This window comes from Myotis nattereri (genome assembly GCF_964212035.1).
Source record: "Myotis nattereri genome assembly, chromosome: 13".
Lineage (NCBI taxonomy): Eukaryota > Metazoa > Chordata > Mammalia > Chiroptera > Vespertilionidae > Myotis > Myotis nattereri.
The window spans coordinates 42,764,398-42,781,618 of NC_138088.1; the positions used below are offsets into that span (position 1 = coordinate 42,764,398).

General features: G+C 50.0%; 1 protein-coding gene across 2 annotated transcripts; it reads left to right on the forward strand.

Annotated features, from left to right (window-relative positions):
- Positions 1–832: 832 nt before the first annotated feature.
- SCD (stearoyl-CoA desaturase) lies at positions 833–16,838 on the forward strand. Of its 2 annotated transcripts, XR_013996735.1 has the most exons (7): positions 858–1,246; positions 1,782–2,070; positions 6,094–6,224; positions 7,681–7,886; positions 9,358–9,590; positions 12,545–12,988; positions 13,404–14,155. XR_013996735.1 is itself a non-coding variant. In XM_081104610.1 (6 exons), the coding sequence occupies exons 1-6, from the start codon at positions 1,220–1,222 to the stop codon at positions 12,742–12,744; spliced, it is 1,086 nt and encodes a 361-aa protein (XP_080960736.1). In that variant the 5' UTR covers positions 833–1,219; the 3' UTR covers positions 12,745–16,838. The 2 variants fall into 2 exon arrangements, 1 of the variants encoding a protein (XP_080960736.1); XM_081104610.1 differs by having other exon boundaries at positions 833–1,246; positions 12,545–16,838.
- The last annotated feature ends 383 nt before the right edge of the window (positions 16,839–17,221 follow it).

Consider the following 17,221-nt stretch of genomic DNA (forward strand, 5'->3'; position numbering starts at 1 on the left):
GCTTCCTGCCTGTTTCCCAGTAAGGAAATTACACCCCGACTATCTGAAGAATCTCCAAAACATCCCCCACCCCCACCCCACCCCACCTGACCCGCTCGCGGTCCGTAGGCGTGGACTTAGGGGTGGGATGGCTCCCGGGTGCCTGGCGGTGACCCACCCTGCGGGGCGTGCCGACGGCGGAACCTCGTGCGCGCGTGCAGGTCCGCACATACGGGGATGGGCGAGCGTCTGCTCCACCGCCCGCCCCAGACTCGGCGGGTCCCGCGGCCCCGGGGTAGCCTCCCCGAGCCGGTGGGCGGGGCGGGGCCGCTGTTCCGCGGCTGATCCGGCCCCCCCGCGCTCGCTAGGGAGGGGCGGGCTGCACGGGCCTCCCTCCTGCGACCCCAACCCCAGGTCTAAAGCCACGTCTTCTCTCCCCGCGCGTCCCTGGGAAGGGGAGGGAGAGCAGGATGCAGCTGTGCGTAGTGATCCCCCCCACGGCTTCTCTACTGATTCCTGTGAAACTTCCCCAGGGCCCCTCCGTTCGCGAAGTGCTGGGGGGCCAGGCCTGGGCGGGTACCCACCCCCCGCTCCCGGACGGGGTCCTTTCCAGAGAGAAAGCTCCCCAGCGCCTCCGAGGCCGCGGGGTGCCGGGCCGGGAGGCCGGGCGGCCGGAGGAAGAGAAGCGGAGAAGAAAGGGATGGGAGGGGGAGCGAGGAGCTCGCGGCAGAGGGAACAGCAGATTGCGCCGAGCCAATGGCAACGGCAGGACGAGGTGGCACCAAATTCCCTTTGGCCAATGGCGCTCCAGAGTCTACAGAAGCCCATTAGCATTTCCCCGGGGGCTGGCGCTGCGGCGGCTGAGCCGCGGTATGTCTGCAGCATCCAGTTTTTGCGGGTCCGGCCCCTAGCACGCCTCGCCTCTGTCTCCTCCCCTCCCCGCCCATGCGGGGGTCCCACCGCGAGCCAGCTCTGCGCACTTTGCCCCTGTTGGCAGCGAATAAAAGGCGTCTGAGGAAATACGGGACGCGCTCACCCCCTGCCAGCTCCAGCCTTTAAATCCGCAGCCGTGGGAGCTCCACGCACAGCGGGCGCACCGGCACCGACCCAGCGCGCACGGCCACCATCCGAGCGCAAACGCGGGTTCAGCCACCGAAATCTGTCCGCAGCCCCGGCTGCCCCGCACTCCACGCCGCAGCCTCAGCCCGGGGAGAGCGACCCCAGGCACCCGAGAGCCCAGATGCCGGCCCACTTGCTGCAGGAGGAGGTGAGTTGCCCGGCGTTGGCTCCTGGGCTCCCGGAGCGCGGAGTCGCCGGAGCTGGCCGGGCTCCTCGGTGACTCGCGTGGATGGAGGAGTTGAGATCCCCGCGGGGACAGAGCCATCTTTTGCGAGTTGAACTGCCGTCATTTGTTGGGCATCTGCATTGTCATTTGGGGACTTGGTTTCTGAACTTTTGTTTCTTAAGCTGAAAAGAAAACCCGGGTCGTGCCGGCTCCCTTGCGTCTGTCTGTGTGCCTGCGGGAGTTCCTTTGTGTGTCCGACTGGGTGAAAGGGTCTCACTCCTTCCTCTAGCCCCTTCACCTGGAGGCTTCACCCCCTCCCCGGGCTCTCTGCATCGTTCCCGGGAACTTCCTTTTCTTCCATCTGGGGTGGACTCCGCCTTCCGCTACCCTGGGTGTTGGGGCAGGGTCCGTGCCGATCCTTCCCTCTCCCTCCCGCTGGGTTGGAGAGTGACGTGGCCCCTGCTACCTCCACGTGCCGTCTCCGCTCTCCTGACCCTCCGCTGCCTCTCCCTTCCAGATGTCTAGCTCCTACACCACCACCACCACCACCACCATCACGGAGCCTCCCGCCAGGATCGTGCAGAATGGAGAAGGCAACTCGGAGAAGCATCTCCTGCACGCGGAGGAAGACATCCGCCCCGAAATGAAAGACGACATCTACGACCCAAGTTACAAGGACAAGGAGGGCCCGAGGCCCAAGCTGGAGTACGTGTGGCGGAACATCATCCTGATGTCTCTGCTGCACTTGGGCGCCCTGTATGGGATCGTACTGATCCCCACCTGCAAGGTCTACACCTGGCTCTGGGGTAAGAGTGTTTCTTGACCTCCTGACCTGGGACGCCAGGTTCTCTCCTCCCTTTAATAAGATGGGAGCTTCCCTGGATGGAAAGGACCGGCCCCTACAGTTTCCCAGAGGCTGAGTGGACTGGGAGCAGAGGCTAGGGGGACTGGGCAGCCGGAGTGGCCAGGCTGGGGGGGTCTTTTCACGTGGGTGCTGGGGAGGGAGCCCCGAGACCACGTGCTGCAGGCTTTGAAGTGGATACACCTGTGCCAGAGAGGCAGCTTCCCCTGAAAGAGCTTTTCTGTTTCAAGCCATTTGCTGGGCTGCTTGTCCCAGCCCCGCCATCCACCAAAGAATCAAGGCCCCTCGCTGGGAGCATGGGATGAGACCAGTGGTTTCAGGGGTATATGCTGAGCACAGTCGTGGGGACAGCGAGAGAAACTGCTCAGGAAGAGAGTGGGAGAGGGAGGAACCGAGAGGTGGTTACCCGCAAAAGTGCTTGCCCTGACCCTTGGCCCACCAGCCTCTTTTGTTAGAGAGAAAGATGAAGCTCCTGTAGGAACCAAGTTAAACAGGTGTGGTGCTCTGCGCCTCCCCGCAGGTCTCCCGGGCACTGTATGCACCACTCAGGGGAAAAAGTCCTTTGATGGAAATAAGGTGGGAGCAACGTTTCATGTCCCACTCCCCACCTAGCCTGCTCAGCTCCTGGCCCCTGATGCCAGGAGGTCGCCCCTTGCCTGGATGGCCAGGCCAGGCCAGAAAAGAGCCCCAAGCAGCCCCGGCCTTGAGGCTGCTGCAGTGAGGGAGGCAGGTCCCAAATCCGTCCCTGACCTGCCCTTAGCTCAGCTTTTTCAGGGACCCATGGGTATGAGCTGATAGCAGGGCCCTGCCCCCTGGCAACACACATGCGCTTTGCAGGCATTTTCACCTCTGCCACCATAAGCCTGAGTTAGGGGGGGAGACTAGGGAACTCTAAGGACCCAGGGGCCCCACACGGCCACTCTCCCAGGGTGGTTAGGGTTTCCGGAGGAGTCTCGGCTGTGGGGTGCTGGCTGAGAGCTGCACTCTTGGCGGATAGTTAGGTAGAAGGGCTAGTCTGCCAAGTGTTAGCTGATGGGATCCCTAGAGCTTCGTGTTGGGAAATCCTCTCAGTGCCTCAGACAGTGAAAGGCAACTGGGTAGACCCCTTCTCTCAGGATCTCCATCCTTCCGGGTACAAACTGGGACAACAGTACTTTTTTAGGGTCAGGAAGGTAGTGCTCCTTAGGTTGCAGGTGTCTCATTGCTGAGGCTGCGCAGGCACAGGACCAGTTCTTCTGCAGACCAGAAGGCTCTTCTCTTTGTGGGGGAGGGGCCCATCTGTTCTCTAGCCCCTCTGAGACCCCAGCCAAACTTCAGCTCTCTGCCCTCCTACCCAAAAGAGGAGTCCCTTCCAGCCTCAGCACTCCCTGTAGGCCTGGATAAGGCCAGAGTTTGGCCAGGCTGCTTCTGCTTGCCCCCCACCCTTGGCTGCTGGAGCAGGGGGCAGAGTGCGATCCCCAATCCAAGGCTGTGCCCACTACCTTCCTGTGCCCTGCCCATGTGCCTTTGGGCAGAGAAATGTGGCACACAGAGACTGGACGGTCACCTTTTGTACTCCTTTCCCTGGGCCTTGTGGCGGATGGCTTAGCTGACTGATAACCATCCTGGTATGGGGGTGACAGAACTCCTCTGTTTTAAGAAACAAGAAAGAGAGAGGGACCCTCAGGGGCCCCACTTTTAGAGTTTAACAGCCCTGGGCAAACTACAGCCCGTTTGAAATGAATAAAACTAAAAAAAAAAAAAAAAAAGACCGTACCCTTTTATGTAATGATGTTTACTTTGAATTTATATTAGTTCACACAAACACTCCATCCTGCTTTTGTTCCGGCCCTCCGGTCCAGTTTAAGAACCCATTGTGGCCCTCGAGTCAAAAAGTTTGCCCACCCCTGGGTTAGGAGCTCGGCCTCAGCCTTAAAGTAGCAACTGGTTGTGATTACAGCATTTCTCATGACTGAGCAATTTAGAGAGTCTCCCACAAGGGCCCTCAGGGGCAGCCTGAAGGCATATCTCTGGCAACACTGAGGGCCGAGGGGCAAAATTTCCCTTCTCTTAGGGCCAAAGCTATGAGATTTTGCTTAACCATCAATTTGGACACCAGTAGAGAATGAGTCTCCTTCTAGGTGACAGGCTGAGAGCTGCTGATAGAAAAGGCGCCAGACTAGAGTGCTTGGATTCTTTTCCCAGTTCCCCGTTAACGCTGGGATCTTACGTGCTTTCTGAGTGAACTCACAGGGTCATCTGTGGCATGAAACAACCCTAGTAGCTTTCTTCATTCTGAGCCAAGTTCTTCTGTTTCCTTGCCCAAAGCCATTTCTCTTCTTCCTTGTTGATTCGTGTGGTTGTGGCTCAACTGTCATTCTTCCAGCTGCCGATGCAGGTAGATTTTGCAACTGGGAGGATATAGTCACATGGCTTAAGGCCAGCAACTCATGTAGCAAAGGGATTAGAGACAGAACTTTCATTGGGATGGACTCTGGCTCCACGCTCTCCCATGGGATCCTGTAGGAGGAATAGGATAGGGTGGAGGAAGATGGGGAGGGGGGGGGGGCTGTTTGGGAAACGGCTGTGTGTGCCTGGAGAAGAACACAGGACAATTTGTTACAATGTGTGGTGTCTCCAACTGCAGCTAAATTCTGTGGCCACTGAGGACCCATTGTTTTGAGCTGTATCCCTGGGAATGAAACATTGTCAACAGTCAACTGCTCTACCAAGGCCTCACTCGGCCCCTGCCTCCTAGAGCTACTGAACAGAGGAAGATGGGTATACCCAGCAACCCACTGCCCAGTTAGAGATTATAGCTGGCACCTCCTGAGCTGGCAGGCCTCCAGGAAGGTGAGGGAGGACAGCGTCGGGGTGTTCCACCAACAGCTCTGAGCCTATCCCACCATCATCTAAAATTAGCCTTGCCTGAGAGAGTAGGAGCCGACAGAGGGGTGTGGCAAAGGAGAGACGCAGGAACTATGTGCATATCCTGGGGAGCGGGATGGTATAGTTGGAACATGAATGCTTGTTGACAGAACTTTTCGTTTCAAACTAGGGCCCCATTGCTTACTGGCCTTGTGACCCTAGTTAAACACAACCTCTCTGAGCGCCTTTTTCTTCAACTGCAAAGTGAGGCTATTAAAGGCCATTCAAAGGATCCAGAAAATCAGAGAATATAACATTCTTAGCTAAGCTGTGCAGATGTGACTTATGAGTAGGGCAGATATGTCCCCTGATATGGTCACACTGCCTGCTAATGCTTTTGTACCAGTTGGTCAGCAGCCACAGTTCTGAGCCCCTGAGTGTCCTCTAGAAGCCAGAGCCCCTGGGATTGATGAGCGCCCAGACTGGACTGACTGTTAAACTGTTGAAGACCGCCCTTGCTATGGGTCCTAAGCTCTGGAGGAGTGGTCTGTGGTCCTTAAAAACTGGGGGAAGCTTAGCTGAAGTTCAGAGGAGATGGGACTTGAGAAAACGGTCCTCATGACTGAGAGTGACCAGTGGCCGGGTAGCAAGCTCCCTCTCCTCTGTCCTGCCTTCCTAAAGTTCCTGAAACAGCCCGGCCGGCGTGGCTCAGTGGTTGAGTGCCAATCTGTGAACCAGGAGGTCACGGTTCGATTCCTGGGTGGGGCACATGCCCGGGTTGTGGGCTTGATCCCCAGTGTGTGGCACACAGGAGGCAACCGATCAGTGATTCTCTCTCATCATAGATGTTTCTATCTCTCCCTCTCCGTTCCTCTCTGAAATCAATAAAGTTCCTGAAACTTCTTAGCTTATTCCAATGCCTAGGTGGAGAGGGTGAGGGGTGATGGTTGTTTTTTTTTTCAAGTAATAAAATGGGAGAGACCTAAGAGGCCAAGGTGTGTTTGTACTTCAGGGAAAAGTAGATCCTCAACCAACGCCTCTGAAGACACAGCCAACATACAGAGATCCATGTGTGAATGTTTTTCCAGATTATTGACCTCTCACTGTGTCCGCCTGGCAGGGTTCTTCTACTACATCATCAGTGCCCTGGGTATAACAGCGGGAGCCCACCGCCTGTGGAGCCACCGGAGCTACAAAGCTCGGCTGCCCCTGCGGGTCTTCTTGATCATCGCCAACACAATGGCATTCCAGGTAGGAAGCCGGCTCTGCTCAGCCCTTGCCTCCACTCTGTCAGGGACCAGGGGCGGATGGAGGAGATCAGCGCCTGCAGAGGAGCAACGCCTGGACAACCACCTCACTTTCCTCTCTCCGGTGGTCACCTCAGGTGCAGGCCCAGTCCGTAGGTCCATAAAGCATGAGCACATTTCTGAGTCTAGAAAAGAGGAAGAGGAGATAACTAGGAAATACTTATTCCTGTCTATTCCTCAGGTTCCTCTGTTACCACACAGTCTGGCTGTTGGGGTCCTTCATCCTCAGGGTCTACAAGGCAGGAGCCTTAGTTTATGGGGCTGATTTCCTGGGCAGGCCCTGGACAGTAGACTCACCATGTTAGGTTAATAGCTTAGGACTCCACCTTGCGGGGACTGAAGTGGATGTTTCACAGGCTCAGGAATTCTGTTGTTTTCCGGCGATGACAGCAAATACTTGACAGCGCTGAGTATGTGCCTGGTACTATTCTGAGCACTTGGCAGAGATTCCCTCATTAAATTCTCTTCGGAGGTGGGTACTAGTCTTATTCCCACTTTCTAGATAAGAAAATTATGTCACGGAGAGGTTAGGGAGACCAACCATGTGGCCCTGCCTTGGGCTGCCAGGCTGGCTAAGTCAAGCATGGAGGTTTGTTGAGGCAGAAAGTTTATAGCAGAGAGAGAATGAAGGAAACGGGGGAAAGGGAACGCACAGCTATTCAGTGGTGGCAGTGGGCAACCGATCGGTTGTGATGTGGGGCTTAGCTTGGAGCAGAGGGGAAAAAAGAAGCCACCGACCGTGTTCCCTTCTTCGTGGCAATATTCCAGGTAGTTACCGTGGTTACATAAGCATCTGTGCCATGTTCCTTTATACCTTGAGGGCTCCTGATATTGGGACGAAGGTAAGAAAGAGATATTGACACATTGCGTAAGGGATGGAAAGAGTCCCAGAGGTCATTGGGGAATGTGGCCAGGCTCGCGATTTATGTGCCTGGTGTTGCTGAGTTGTGCGCGGTCTCTTGCCAAGGCTTCAGAGTGAAGCTCCCTGCAGCTTTATCCACTGACCAGGGCCCGAGGATGCAAGCCTGTCTGCCTTGTTCTCCCTGCCCAGGGATTAGGCACCCCAGGAAAGCCTTTTCCGGCATTTCTTGCTGGAGGAATTGCAATGTTCTCTCCTGATGAGATTGTTGGATCTATCTCCATCCCGCCCACTATAATCTTTACGAAGCAACCAGCCCTATTCCTGTGGTCCTGGGACTTTAAGCTGCTTTTCCAATTAAGCTTCAGTGGCAAGTTGGGGGGAAAGAGGAGGCTACTCCGTGAGCCTCCTTTGGATCCCTGGCTCCTGGGTATTTTGTGAGGCTGGGCTGAGAGCTATGGGCTCTTGAAGAGGTCCATCCACTGGGATTCCCCTAAGAGGGTATCTCTCAGGCCTACAGTCTTCTTCTCTGTCCCTCCAGAATGATGCTTATGAATGGGCCCGAGATCACCGTGTTCACCACAAGTTTTCAGAGACGGATGCTGACCCCCACAATGCCCGGCGTGGCTTTTTCTTCTCCCACGTGGGTTGGCTGCTTGTGCGCAAACACCCGGCTGTCAAAGAGAAGGGCAGTTTGCTAGACTTGTCTGACCTAAAAGCCGAGAAGCTGCTGATGTTCCAGAGGAGGTGAGTGGAGTGGGGGTGGAGCTGAGCACTTGGTGTTTAGGGGGAATCCCCCCCCCTTTTCTCCTAGGCCTTACAAACATAAGCTGAGAAATTTACTGGGTTTGTATATTTTAAAATCATAATTTAAAACCCTAATTTTTAATAGTCCCCAAGTCTACAGCCATAGAATATTATTCTTTCTGAACTTCTTAATTAAACCAATAAAATTCGGCTAATATTTACTGACCTAGGAAGTCATGGATACAAAGATGACTGTGTCATAGTCCTTACGTTCGAGGAGTTTGTAGCCTACTGGCGACTGAAAGGATAAGGCAAGTGTCCGATAAGTACGATACATGGCAAAATGTTTTCTGTACCAGTCAGAGACAAAGGGGAGGGAGACTGCATGGTGGGGAGCATCAGGGAACGGTTTGTGAGGAAAGTAGCTTTGGAATCCACTGATGGGTAGAGATTTTCACAGGTGCCAGGGGAGAGGGACAAACAGTACAAACAGAACAGAATGATCTAAACCTGAAGTATGTTCTAGCAACAGAGTCCCTTTTGCTTGAAGTATAGGGTGTGGTAGGATTAAGACTAGAGAGAGGGATACTGGTGCCATTACAAGCAGACTTTGGATTTAATTTGATAGGCAATGGGACACCATTATAAGTTTTTTGATTGGGAATCTGTGATGGTTGGAGGTGTGCTTCAGAAAGATCACTTTCATGACAGGTGAAGAAACCATTGAGCCAAAGAGGTGAGAAGCAGGGCCACAAGTTAGGAGGCAGTGAGGATCCTTGCTAGGGAAGCAGTGGCAAGAATGGAAAGGAGTTGGTGCAGGAATACCAGTGATATCAGAGCATAAGGCTTGACTGCAGAAGAGACGCAGGAAATCAAGTCAATGGCCAGGTCTCCTTACCTTCAAGGAGAGATTGAATAATGGGACAGGACCTTCAGAGGAGTGGAGACCTGGAGGCATCAAAGATCCTGTGGGGAAAGAAGAGGAATGGTTAGGGGATGGCTGGCAGGAAATGGAGGTAAGACACTAAACATGGACTCTGCAAAGAACATTGCCTGGAAAGAGAAAGGAGCCCAAAGACAGAATGGAAAAACAGCCTGGGCAGGAGAGCTCAGTGTATTCATTTGTAATCTGGACCTTGCCTATTTTACCCACATGAAATTATGCTATAGTAAAAAAAAAAAAAAAAAGAGAGCAATGACTTTTGAATCAGGAGATCAGCATTCCAATCCTTGCTCCACTGGTTCCTTGTGGTGCAATCCTAGAAAAGTCATTAAACCCCTCATTAACTCATCTAAAAAGTGAGATAATGACACTGCCTTCTCACAGGATTTCCCACCCCGTTCCTCTTGCTCTGTTCCCTGCCATGCTGTCCTCACTTTGTGGAAGGAGAGAGACAGCCCAACCCAGCGATGACAGACATCAGGTAGGTCTAAGTCCTCTGCTGACTCGGTGTCTGGTCTCTCAATGCAGGCATTACAAGCCCGCTGTCCTGCTGATGTGCTTCGTCCTGCCCACGCTTGTGCCCTGGTATTTCTGGGGTGAAACCTTCAAGCACAGCTTGTACGTTGCCACTTTCTTGCGGTACGCCATCGTGCTCAATGCCACCTGGCTGGTGAACAGCGCTGCCCACCTCTACGGATATCGCCCCTACGACAAGAACATTAACCCACGGGAGAACATCCTGGTTTCACTGGGAGCTGTGGGTAAGTCAGCGGTCCACGGCCAGACCACATCTAGGGGTCTGCTGTTCGGGTGTTAGGCTGGGAACCAGAAAAACCCGATCAACTTGTTTTATGACCACTTTCTATCTGTTTTTCCCCCCTAGAACGAAGGGAAAATATATTAGCAAACTCTTGAGAGCCAGGCAACAAGTCTTCTATAGAAAGGAGAGGTAAAATATAACAGTGCCTTTGACTCCAGGTTCTTGAACAATTCCCAAATGTTATATATAATGAGCCTCTTTGGGTTTTCCTTTTTCCAGGGCTGGACTGGAGGGAATGTATAAATCGATATAAATAGGATAGGGCCCTCAGGGTGGCCAATATGCCTAGTGGTCTATATGTCATATCCAATGTAGAATTAATACTTGTAATTTAATTCAGTAAGCTTCTCTTTTATATATCTTTTTTGCTATATTTAGATAGGCCATACGTTAAGTGTATGCCATGCCTGATTGCCTGGTGATGCCAATCAGAAGGGCATCAAAGCAACTGTTGATGGCCCTTCTCCACCACCCACCATTCTCGTCTCCTGTCCTTGATTTTTCTCTCTTCTGCTTTATTCTGTGCTAAGAATGGCCTAGGGAACCCCTGAGAAAGCAGTTAGTTTAATCACAAGTGCCTGCTGGCTGATCTAAGGCTTGCTATTCATGGAGTTACTTCTCTATCATTTGAGTTCTAATAGCCAGAGTTCTACTATCTGTCTCCAGGTGTTGTTTTTTCTGTCACTGTTTTCAGCTAAATAGAGACCATCACTGAGGCCTGAATTAGCCTTCCTTAAGGAAGCCCAGTGGCCTCTTGTTCCTCACCGTTGATCAGTACTATTGGTTACACAACATAACTAGGCAACCTCACTGTTCCACGTGTTTATGCATATCCTGGCCTAAATTCACCCTTTTCTCTTTATAGTCTCAACCCTGACCATCTTCACTAGGTACTGTCTGTACTCAAACAGTATTTTTTTCCCTCAGTCTTTTTAACTTTTAGGCACCATTGTGCATGTTTTCTACCATTGTGCATGTTTTTACTCTGGACCACATTTGAAATAATTCACCTAGGCCCTATAAGTCTGAGATTTTCATAGAAATGGAAGTCTCTGGAATGAGATTTATCCTGTACTGCAGATGGGTCTATAGTGAGCTTCCCTAACTGCAGCCTCTTTCTGACCATTAGTTCCAAGTGGCTCCTTTGTGCAAAAAAACAACCAAACAAACAACCCCCACAAAAAAAACAAAGTGGCTCCCAATATCTTATTTTGTCTCAGTTATTTATTTCTCCGTACCTGCTGCTCTCCTCCCTTATCATCTCCCCTTTTGTTCTCTAGCTCGCTTCCTGCCTTTCTAATCTTTTCTTCTTGAATTACCTCCCCCACAGTCACATGCTCATTTTCTCTCTGCCAAAGCTGACCTCCCTGGAGCCTTTCTTGGGCTGTATCTTGCTGCCCCAGTTGCAAAGTCTTGTCCTTCTTCTCCCTATTGACTCTCCTTCTTTTCCCACCCCCACCCCCCACTTGGCTATGTGTGTGTCTGATTCAGTTTTCAATCTGATAAGTGTAGGCCTGGTTAGTGCTTTATATAGAGCCTGGTGCAAAGCCATTTATGGAAATGAGAAATCCTCTCATTCCATCCTCCTACTCAGGTCACACTGTCACAGAGAGCCCATGTCACAGAGGACACACCTGGAGATGCCTTGGATGGTGTCATTTACTTTGCAGGACTCTCTACTTGCTCGTTATTAATATCGTTATGGCTCTACTGAGGTTCTTTTATCTTCAAAGGACTCGATATGCTCTTTTACTAGCTATTACTTACCCGGCTTTACCCCAGCCTCAGAAGGGTCAGTGTTGTTATTGTTGAATGTGGCTCAGAAAAAAAGAGTTCTGCCAATGGTTGGAGAACTCTCTGTGGAGTTTCCAAAGTTTTATCTGTTACAGAAATTACCCTGAATCCAGAATTTTGGTTTTCCTCCATCTCATCTCAGAAGTTAAAGGGAGTTTCTAAGCATTTTGCCTCTGACTCCCTCAGAGAGCTTCTGTTTTCTCTGCATCACCACCACACCAGGGTCAAAGCTCAAAGAATTCGAAGTCAGAGTCTCCTAAGCGAGGAGTGGCCGAGGACACTCGAGCCCCTGGGCTGGGCCTCCTCTCTTCTGACTTTCGGCTGTTGCTGCCCAATTCTGTTCTCTCACACGCGTGTAGGCAGTTCCAGTGCCGGTGTACTCCCTTGCTCACCTTTGTAAGAAACACAGCAAAAGTTCTTCATTCCAGACTCTCTCCTCTTCCCACCCTAACACACACACACACACACACACACACACACACAGCCTGGAAGATCTCAGACCAGTATTTAGTGAAGCTCTGGGATTTTTCGTTCTAAAATCCATTTCCAGTGATAGTCTCTGTTTAGTCATCTTATCCTCTGAGAGAAACTGCCAGTCCTCGCACAATAGCTCCCAGAAAGCCATGGGTGACCGAGGTCTCCCTATTTGTTTCTTTTTTTTTTAAATCCTCACCAAGGATATTTCCCCATTGATTTCAGAGAGAGTGGAAGGGAGGGGAGGAGGAAGAGAGGTAGAGACAGAAAGAAACATCGATGTGAGAGAGACACATTGATTGGTTGCCTCCCACTGCAGCAGGGAGATCGAACCTGCAATCCAGGTACTTGCCCTTGACTGGGAATGGAACCTGAGACCCTTTGATGCGAGGATGGATGCTCTAACCACTGAGAAACACTGGCCAGGGCTCCCCATGTGTTTCTTAAGAAGCCTCTGAGTGGATCTCTTTGGTTCAGAGTATAAGAGACCAGTTTCATTCATTCATTCAACAACAGCCAGTATCTGCTAGGTTTCAGGTACTCTGCTAGGTAACTGATGTTCCAAGATCAGGAAGACAGCTATTCACCGTAGAGTGCCATAACTTTTTTCTTTGTTTTTTGTTTCAGGTGAGGGCTTCCACAACTACCATCACTCCTTTCCCTATGACTACTCCACCAGTGAGTACCGCTGGCACATCAACCTGACCACGTTCTTCATCGATTGCATGGCTGCCCTTGGTCTGGCTTACGACCGGAAGAAAGTATCCAAGGCGGCCGTCTTGGCCAAGATTAAAAGAACTGGAGATGGAAGCTACAAGAGTGGCTGAGTTTTGGGTCCTCCGCTCTCCTTTCCAAAAGCCAGCCAGGCAGAGTTTTAATGTTCTTTTTATTAACTACTGAATATGCTACCAGAATGCTAAAGATGAGGTTAACCCATTCCAGTATTCTTTTAAAATTCAAAAGTATTGAAAGCCAACAACTCTGCCTTCATGATGCTAAGCTGATATTCTTCTTTCTTCTCTTTTCTTCCCTGTTTTCTAGACCCATTGTCCTTTTCTTTGCTTTTCTCCTGTCACCTTCCTTTCTCTTCTCCCTCATTGCCTCCCAGACAAGCAGCTGGTGAGGCATTCATTGGTGGGTGTCTAGCTTCTGAAGTCTAGACAACCTTTCTATCATCCAAAACTAGTGGTTTTTCCCCAGATAACTCTTTCCCTGAGATGTTCTGAGCTTCAAGGTAGGTGGCCCAAGCTAGAGATTTGACAACATCTTCTGGGAAGACCCTATTAGTTATTTTCATTTCAGACTTTTGCTAGATGGAATGGAAAAACAACTTTATTTAGCACAAAGCTTCTAAAGCAGGTAAATTGTCAGGGGAGAGAGTTAGCATGCATGGTACGTAAGGTGGGAAACAAAGCAAGAAGAAGCTCCTGATGTGACCAAACATACAGCTGCCTGCCTCCTGCGGACACTGAGCCCCACCACCCAGCATGCTTCCTTTCTCTCCTGACTGTGAGTAGGGAATGGCCATGGAGCTTGGCAATACGAGACCACAGAAGCAAATCCTAGGTCCCAGTAGACTCTAGGCTAGAGATAAAGAAGAAGCATTTAGTTTGTAATACAAATGATCTTCAATGGAGTTCTTTTTCCTTTAATAACAGGAAAATTTCTTATTTCATATATCAGAAAGTCTTGAGGTTGGTTGTTTCCAGAATTGATGAATCCAGCAATTCATGGAATTATCAAAATTCCTTCATCTTTCTGCTTTGCCCTCTGACCCTTGGGATATTGGTCAGCTCTACTCAGTAACGAGGTAGCTGCAGCATTTCCAGACATCCAAAAAAGGAATGTATTGGTGGTATAATGGTGAGCATTCCAAAAAGGAAGGATTTTAGAAGGTAGGTCAAACAGATACATATATATACAGATATACTTTGCTTAGAATATTAAATAATTCACTCAGAGTATTTCCCTCTGAAAGAGGGATGCTTGAAGAAGAGGACAGGGGTTGGAGAGGTTGAAGAACAGGGTCTGTGGCAGCTCCTGAGAGATTATTTTACAGAAGAAGGACTTTGAGAATGCATTATCTGGGGATTTGGATTCAGAAGCTTACTAAGTAAATTCCTGGGTGTCATAATAGGAAAGCTGGTTATCCAAATAAGTTAGTTGTTAGGTTCATTCATTGACTCCCATTTCTCCTTGGAATAAATAAAAACTAGAAGGCTTTTCGCCATAGTGTCAGACTATTTCACTCATTTCTTCTGTTAACAGGTAGCCCAGTGATTTTCAATCTTTTTTATCTCATGGCACACATAAACTAATGACTAAAATTCTGCAGCACACCAAAAAATATTTTTTGCCAATCTAACAACAAAAAAAAGGTATACTTTTGAGTGATTCACACCAGACGGCTACTGTTGTGTTGGCTGTTGTCATTTTTTTTTGACAATCTAAGGAAAAAGAGGTCAGTGCTCCTGACTACATAGGCAGGTGTTGCATGTTTTAAAAATGGCTGTGGCACAACGGTTGAAAATCGCTGATCTAGCCTAAAGTATAGGACTGCCTGGGGGCAAGTAGAAGTCTTCACCCTGATTATCGGTTCCTGGCTCGACCCAGTCTGTCCATTTCTCCTACCGGTTCTGTCTCTCCCCTGATGTTTTCTTTTTTCTCTGGACAGGCAGCTGCCGTTGTGTATTCAGAGGCAGTGATGGCTGTTGCTGTCCAGGCAGACAGGATGCTCAGGGTCACTGAACCACTGTTCCTCTTTATAAGGTTGCCCTCGTTGCCACTTCCACCTGCCTCCAGAGTCTCTCCACCCACACTGATGACTCAAGACCAGGCTGGCAAACCCTCCCAGAAACATCCCTGGCGCAGGCGCGCTCTCTCATGAGGCGCAGCCAAGGCGAATGCTTGCATCATGCCAGGGAGCCAGCCCTGGAGCAAAAGAGAGTTTGTTTTCAGTCTCCTCTGTCTGGGTCAGAACCAGAGAACATACTGGACGCCCCCTGCTTGCTTATTTACCCTGCCCAGCTTTAGTCCGTGCTCCCAGCTGACTGCAGCGCTGGTAGAAGTAGGAGGGAGCCTAGTCTTCACTGGGAAGCACAAGAAACAAAGGCAAGTTCCAAAGTGCCTCACTTGAAAGAAGGCCCTGTTCATTCCCTGGAGCCAGGGTACATTGCAGAGCTTTGGCTGGGACGCGGGATCTGAGATGCCATGAACTTTGCTGAACAGCGTCTCTGTTCAGCAAGCTAACCAGCGTTCCCCACAACACAGCCTAGGGTAGACAATAGTGTAGAAGAGGTCTGGAAAAAGTAAAAATTTCAGTGTTTTGAGAACCTTGGACCGCTCCTGTCCCTGTACCTCCGTTTGTCAACGCAGAAGCCTGGCTTTTCTCTGTCAGGATTGGAAATGTATGATACCAAATGCTCAGTGCACTGCTGAAACCGAATGGTGGAAGGGAGGAGGACCTTGCCTTTTGTATTTACTGAGTAGAGAGAGGCTGCAGGGGTAAGCCTGGTCCAAAGGCATCTTTGTCTTTTGAGCTGTTCCTCTCAGTAGAAAAGAATCTCGTGGAAGATCACTGTAGTTTCCATCTGCTGACCTGTGCCCCTACCCCCGGGAAATGTCTATTGGATAGTTTTAACTCCACAGGTCACCAGATGCCTGCTTTATAATTTATGATCAAAAACAACTTTATCTTTCTATTCTAATCACGTTCCATGGATCTGATCCCACACCATGGCCCTACCTGCACAAGGCTGATCGGGGTCCTCAGGCTGAGGGCCCCCGTGTACGTGTGGGTGTGTGGGTGGGGTCGGGGGCGTCTCTGCTGAATAAGGAACACTTCTCAAGACTCTAAAGCTGAATTCAAATAATGCATTAATGATCCAGAAACCCGGATCTGATCAAGTGTGAATTTCTAACAGTCCTTGCTTTGTGGGTGTGCTGACAACTTCTTTGGGTGCCTTACATGTTTTCTAATCAGTGTTGCCTATGAGCCTGCTCTCCCTCCCTCCGCGCTCCTCGGTGGAGCTCCTCTGCACTGAGAGCCTGCAGAGTGGCTGGTGGAAGGGGGCCTGGCTGGAGAGTTAGCTGTGTGCAGGATTCCCCCCGGGCTTCGTTTTGGAAACTCTTCTTAGGTCTGTGTTTCTTAAGTGCCCACATTTGATGGAGGGTGGAAGTAATTTGAATGTATTTGATTTTTTAAAAATTTTTGTTTTAGATTAAAAGATGCTTGTAGCATTTAAAATGGAAACTTTTTCTCCTTGGTTTTCTAGTATCCTGAGTGTATTCTCTGTAAGTCTAGCTCAAATGGGTCAGCATGAAAGGTTACAGAAAGCAAGATACCAACGTTACCCAGGTGGTTAAGGCCGAGGCCTCTCCTACCACTGTGCCACTGACTTGCTATGTGACCCTGGGCAAGTCACTTAATAATAATGTGCCTCAGTTTCCCTTCTGTTAAAATGGGGGTAATAATACTGACCTACCTCAAAGGGCAGTTTTGAGGTGTGACTAATGCTTTGTATAAAGCATTTTGGGACCCTTCAGCAGAGAAATTCTCTTAAGTCCTGAGTATTTTTATAGTAGCAGTATCCACCATGAACTTGTGTCCACCATGAACCATGTGTCCCAGATGCTATCATTAATCTATATGGTTTTCTCTGAGAAATTGAATAAGTCCATTGGATAAGTGGTAGATAACTAGCCAGACAAAATTTGAGAATGCATAAACTCATTGTCATGGAAACAGACACGGGATACCTGTTCCTTGATTGGGTGGGATTTTTCCTTTTTTTTTTAAAATGTGGGATAGTAGTTATTTGTGACCTAAGAATAATTTTGGAATAATTTCTATTAATAACTCTGAAGTTAGTTGTATTATCTAACATTGTGTTTGTTCATAATAAAAATTTCACGAATCTGATTGCACTGTGTCTGGGAGTTTTTTGGGTGTGATTCAAAGTCTCCTGGGACTTATCTCTATGGTCCACCATCCTGTTCCTGTACCTTTAAGAATAATACAGAAGGAAAAGCTACAATGACTGACTCATACCCCAGTAACCCGCCCTGTCTTTCCTAAGGGTAACTTTAGGTTAAATTCAGTCTTGGCAGCAGGAAACCAGGAGTCTGCTGCCATTAAACCAACCACATTAATACCAGCTGACACTTTAGCCCCGGCATTTGGCCCTAGCCAGGCCTCTTGTGTGTCACATGGTCACATGGGCCCAAGAGGAAGTTAGCTGCAGGAAAAACACTGGAAAAGCAGGTTTTTATCAGGCAGCCTAGGTGTCCAGGTCATTCCTCCAA